At 42.5% G+C, this 6,263-nt stretch overlaps 1 protein-coding gene across 1 annotated transcript; it reads left to right on the top strand.

The window, feature by feature from the left end:
- Positions 1-1,552: 1,552 nt before the first annotated feature.
- Positions 1,553-2,638, top strand: LOC107895549 (uncharacterized). Its single transcript, XM_016820813.2, has one exon. It carries the CDS (start codon positions 1,553-1,555, stop codon positions 2,636-2,638), a length of 1,086 nt encoding a protein of 361 aa, XP_016676302.2.
- Positions 2,639-6,263: the final 3,625 nt, after the last annotated feature.

The raw sequence follows: 6,263 nt of genomic DNA, 5'->3' as shown, positions 1-6,263 counted from the left end.
AAATGATGTTCGATATTTGGAGATTTGAGAATAGTGCCCTATCGTGCTGTGTTGCAATCTCCCGTTTGTCCAAAATAATCGAATATCTCTCTGGAATTTCACTTGTATTTTCCAAGGTAAGGCAATGGTTAATGTTTGGAAATTCGAGGAATCGTGCCCTACTGTGCTGGGTTTTGATTTTTCGTTGGACTAAATAGTTGAGCATCCTTTTGTGATTTTATAATTATAAATTTTCAAACGTCGAAACAGGAAGATTTTTGGTAACCAAATCAGGTTATTCAAATGTTATTAAAAAAGAACCACATTTAAAAAACATTTCAATTTTAGACAAAAGGACAATATTTAATCGATTTGGTACCAATTTTGGGCGTAGTGAGGGTGCTAACCCTTCCTCACACGTAACCGACTCCCGAGCCCGTTTTCTAAAATTTTCGTAGACTAGAACCGTTGTTTTAGTAAATCACAAATGTTTTATTAAAATAACCAAATTCTTAGGTGATCCGATCACACCAAAACAAAAGGATCGGTGGCGACTCCATTTTCGCTTTCCAAAAAGTCGATCCATCATTTTTAAATTGAAATAAAAAAATGGTTTCGACAGCTTGGCGACTCCGCTGGGGATTTTGAGAGTCGAGCCACAAAAATCAATTATTTACTGTCCTTTTGTCAAAAATTGAAAATTCATTTTTTAAAAAAAATCATGTATCTTTCGATTGCATTTGATTGTGTGATTGTTTTAGTCTGGGTCTTGTAAAAAAGCACTGCATTTCATTGCATGATCACCGTGGTCACACCTTCTAAGTGGGAGTAAGAAACTACGCTTTCGTGAGGTTTTCACCTCCGCATGGGATAGTGGATTGCTTCCGGGGTACATCCGTACCTATGATTTCGTGAGATTTTCATCTCCGCATGGTCATAAGGAAATGTATCCCCCCGAATCGAACTCGATCTATATGAGCCTATAATGGGTGAGGATCGAGGAATCTGCTGGTTTGGGTACCTTATCTCTAGAACTAAACCACATATAGTAAACCTTAGGAACCATCCTTGGATGAAGCTGCGTCGAGCCTTAATACTTACCCCTATATGCGTTATAATTATCGTTTATGTGCTTGCGTTCTATCGCTATTATTTGACACTAACCGGTGTTTTGTTTGGTTTTGTCTTCTTTGCATAACATTACATACTAAAGGAGGCGTTAATCCGTATTCAATTACTAAGTTAGAAAATTTGACATGGAGAATGAATTTCTTAGTAAAGTCGAGGATAATGCGGCTGTTCGTGCATGGTTGGAGAGGCTGCAATTGGAGAGAGGGGATAGCTTGGCAGAAGGGTATGTATCGGAGTTGCAAGATTTCACTCGCTGCAAGAGTTGAGAGACATTTGGGCTAGTTGGAATGAAGGAATCAACCAATTGTTTTACCAAAATTATGGTGACGTATCCTACCTGTTAGACATTAGAGTGGATAAGAATTTGTTTTGAGCCTTGGTGCAGTTTTGAAATTCTGCGTACAAGTGTTTCACTTTTGGAGAAGTAGATTTGGTACCTACCATGGAGGAATACACTACTTTTCTCAGGTGTCCCAAAATTCAGGTCCAGAAGACTTATGCTCGGATTTTTAGTAGTCAGACTTTCGTGAAGAAACTGATGAGCATTTCTGGGATGAACGAGCCTTGGGTCATTACTCGGATTCAGCAAAAAGGAGATAGCAAATGTATCCTTTGGGAGAATTTGCGAGATTTGATCTTGACACATCCAGATGAAAGAAAGAGGGTTGATATATTTGCCTTAAGCATCTACGGATTAGTGATCTTTCCTAAGGCTTTGAGGCACGTGGACGAGGCGGTCATTGACTTGTTTGATCGCCTTGAAAATGGAATCACACCGGTACCGACAATATTGGTAGAAATGTTCAGATCTTTGAGCTCATGTAGTAAGACAGGCAAGGGGCGATTCATTAGATGTGCACAATTATTGATGGCATGGTTCCACGGGCACTTTTGGAAGGTAGACAAAGTTTCCTATCGAGTCTTCTCCGAGGGTTATTTCCCATTGAAAGAAGAAGCAGCTATACAGAGGAGAGAGGATATCTTAGAGGAGAAGTGGATGGACATTCTTCAGAACCTCAAGGAGGGGGATATCGAGCGGAGAGCTTATTGGATGGTTCCTAACGAGATCATGTACCGATGTGGTAACTTCGATTGGGTGCCATTGTTAGGAATTTGGGGAGCTACCGGATATACTCCACTGTTAGCCTTGAGGCAATATAAGTCGAGGCAGTTTGTACCCACGACCTATGGGCTTGCTCAGAGTGAATTCTCATTTAAAAGTGCTCATTATAAGAAGAGAGCTCGGGAGTTATCGGATGCTTGGAAGCAAACTTGTTGGATGAAGAGGTTAGCCGTCGGTTCCATAGTAACGCTCGAGTATAGCGAGTGGTTTAGGAAGAGGATTAATGATAATATTCCTAGGCCAAGCTTGGAGAATGCTCGACCTATCGGGGAACAATTACGAATCGCCCCATCAGAATTGGAAATTATAAGGCAAGATTTCGAGAAGAAGAGTTCGGAGCTTAGGAAGAAGATCGAACAGTTAGAAGAAGAGAATATGCATCTAAGGTTAGACGCTGATGTTTAGAGGTCAGAGGCTGAGAAATGGAGAAAAGGAAAAACTAAGGCCGAAGAAGACCTAAACAGCTTGAAGACAGACTACAAGAAGCTGCGCCTATCTATGAGGACTGCGGGTTTAGGTAAGACTTCCGAACAATAGCGCCACGAAATTCGAGAAGAAAAAGCCAATACCGATCAGTGGGAAAGAAAATTTCGAGAAGATCAGGCACGAAACGAAGATTGGGAGAAGAGTCTGTCGAAGAGTAGAAATGAGCGAGGTGAACTAAGGGCTAGAGTGGCAGAACTCGAGAAGTCTCTGCATCAGTACCGAAACCGCAACACCACAATAGAGCTAGGGCAAGCTTGAGCTAGATAGAAGAGATGAAATGAAGAATAGGAGAGTTAGAGGCATCACTGCAGAACTGTGAGATACGGATCCAATTTTTCGAGGCAAACGAGGATCGTTGGAAAGAGCAGCTTTACCATGTGCAAGACCAAGTTAGAAACAGAGATTACCTTATGGGGGAAGCCATAACCCAAATTCGGGAGGTAGCAGACTACTTGCAAACTTTAGCGGTTCAAGCGGACATACTGAGCGTGAAGTATGAGTTGGAGTCGGATCGCGGACAAGAGCTGGCCTCGTTGCTTAGAAAAATTAGGACTTTAAGTGTTAGAGCAAAATTTTATTTGTAATTCAACTTTATGTAAAAGATTTTATTTTCGAGTGAAATTTTCTAAGGGCAATTGAATCAAAATTGATGCCTCATTTACATTCATGCATTTGCATTACATCATATCATTATGCATTAAAGGCCATAAGAGTTTTCTAATTAATTAATTAAAAATTATTTCAGTAACCTGGAAACTAACGAAAACCAACCAACTGCGCACTCCTACGGTACAAGAAAAAAATCAATGGATAAGAGACTCGAGAAATTGGAGCAAATGCAAAAGGACATGCAAGAACAAATGCAGTCTCAGATGGAAGAGTAGCTAGCTAAGATTCAACGAGAGATGAATGAGCAAATGATGGAGTCCCAGAGAGAAATGATGTCCCAATTATCCAAATTGCTGTTGGGAGGAATGGATAAGGGAAAAGGCCTCATGGACCAAGTTGAGGAAATGAATGAAGATCTCCAATACCCCCTGGCTTTACTCCGACGCATGTATCGATGAAGCCCGAGATTAACCTACAAAAACCATCGGTCACAATCATACCCCAGCAAGTTCAGGCTGGAGCTTCAATTCCGATGAACTTTCAAGCCGGCTCAGGCTCTAACTTTGTCAACAACCGGAACTATCCGCCCGTTTCCGACTTGGATGAAACTGCTGAAGAGGAAAATGTGAGGATGGATTCGCAAAAATAATTGGAAGAACGTTGTAGATGGCTCGAGGAAAAATTCAAAGCCATGGAGAGCGTGGATCATCATCAAGGGATTGATGCCAAGGATCTGAGTCTGGTCCCAGATTTAGTCCTCCCCCCTAAATTCAAAATGCCTGAATTCGAGAAATACAATGGAACAAGTTGCCCTGAAGCCCACATCACCATGTTCTGCAGGCGAATGACGGGATATGTTATAATGACCAGCTACTAATCCACTGCTTTCAAGATAGTCTGGTTGGAGCGGCGTCTAAGTGGTATAATCAACTGAGCCGAGCCAAGATTAACTCATGGAGGGACCTGGCTCAGGCCTTTTTGAAGCAATACAATCATGTGACGGACATGACCCCTGACAAAATCTCTCCAGAATATGGAAAAAAGGTTAAATGAAAGCTTCAGACAGTATGCACAAAGGTGGAGAGAGGTGGGCATACAAGTTCAGCCGCCACTTCTAGAAAAGGAGACGACAATACTCTTTATCAACACCTTGAAAGTTCCTTTTATCGCCCATATGTTAGGAAGTGCCACAAAAAGCTTCTCCGACATAGTAATGACGGGGGAAATGATCGAGAATGCTGTGAGGAGCGGCAAAATAGATTCGGGAGAGAGTGCCAAAAAATCGATCCCAAGGAAAAGGGACAATAAAGTGAACAACACAAGCACATTCAACAAGGGGCAGTCCAAGTTAATTACCGTGAATCAACCCAAAACGGTGACTACCAATCAACAAAGCTCTGTAGGATAAGAATCCAATTCGAGAAAGAACACAGAAAGGCCACAATTCACCCCTATACCCATGACATATAGGGAGTTGTACCAAAACCTGTTCAACGCTCATGTAGTATCCCCTTTCTACCTAGAGCCACTGCAGCCCCCGTATCCCAAATGGTATGACACAAACGCCCAATGTGAATACCACGCAGGAATTACCGGACACTCAATCGAGAATTGCACTGCGTTCAAGAAAGTAGTTGAAAGACTCATTAAGGTGGAGATTGTGAGATTTGATGACCCAGCCACGCCCAATGTAGCAGGAAACCCACTCGCCAATCATACCGACCAAGGAGTGAATGGGATAAGTGAAGGGTTGAACAAGAAGACCAAATATGAGGTGGCAGAAGTCAGGACCCCGTTGAGGCAGGTATGGAAGGAGATGGCCAAGAGAGGATTGATTGTGTTGGATTCGAGGGAAGAATCCAAAGAAGAGAGAAACTACTGTGAATTTCACGACAAGGTGGGGCATGAAATCCAAGATTGCGTGGAGTTCAGAGCCCTAGTACAAAACATGATGAACAATAAAGAAATTGAATTCTATGAAGAGACCGAAAACCTCGTAGAGGGAGATATATGTGCATCGGAAGGAGAATCGATGGCACAAAATCGAATGCCTAACTATCCGTGGTGATCATTTCGAGACCCAAAAATAATGAAGCCGGAGTACAAATGCCACCGAGGGTCATAATCTAAAAACCTGCAGTTTTCCCTTACAAAGACAGTAAAAAGGTCCCATGGAATTATGATTGCAGTGTGATGATGCCGGGAAAGGAGAGCTCGGTTGACGCTTCAAGAGGAGACCAAGGCAAGGGTTTCTATACACGTAGTGGGAGGCATTATGATACGGTGAATGAGGAGGTGCAGCCCACAAAAGGAAAAGCCCAGGTGGTTGAGGAAATAAAGGGAAAAGCAACCAAACCTATTAATGAGCCAGTTAACGAAGAGGAGGCCAAGGAGTTTTTAAAATTCCTAAAGCATAGTGAATATAGCGTGGTGGAACAGCTACGTAAACAACCAGCCTGTATTTCGGTGTTGGCCTTACTTCTAAGCTCAGAAGTTCATCGTAGCGCGCTAATGAAGGTCTTAAACGAGACATACGTTTCTAATGACATCTCTGTTAACAAGCTGGACCGTTTGGTGAACAACATAAGTGCCGACAATTATATCTTCTTTAATGACGACGAGATACCTCCCGGAGGCATGGGGTCGACTAAAGCTTTGCATATCACCACGCGCTGTAAAGGGGACACGCTGCCAGGCGTACTGATTGACAATGGGTCGGCTTTGAACATCCTGCTTTTGACCACGCTGAATAGATTACCTATAGACAGCTCTCACATGAAGGAGTGACAGAACATCGTAAAAGCATTTGATGGCACGGAGAGAAAGGTGATGGGCAGAATCGAGGTACCTCTTCAAATTGGGCCAAACACATATGAGGTGGATTTTCTAGTAATGGACATTAAGCCCTCATACAATTGCTTGTAGGGAGGGCTCT

This window comes from Gossypium hirsutum, chromosome A10, assembly GCF_007990345.1.
Source record: "Gossypium hirsutum isolate 1008001.06 chromosome A10, Gossypium_hirsutum_v2.1, whole genome shotgun sequence".
NCBI classification, from domain to species: domain Eukaryota; kingdom Viridiplantae; phylum Streptophyta; class Magnoliopsida; order Malvales; family Malvaceae; genus Gossypium; species Gossypium hirsutum.
This window is presented reverse-complemented; position numbering and strand designations above follow the sequence as displayed.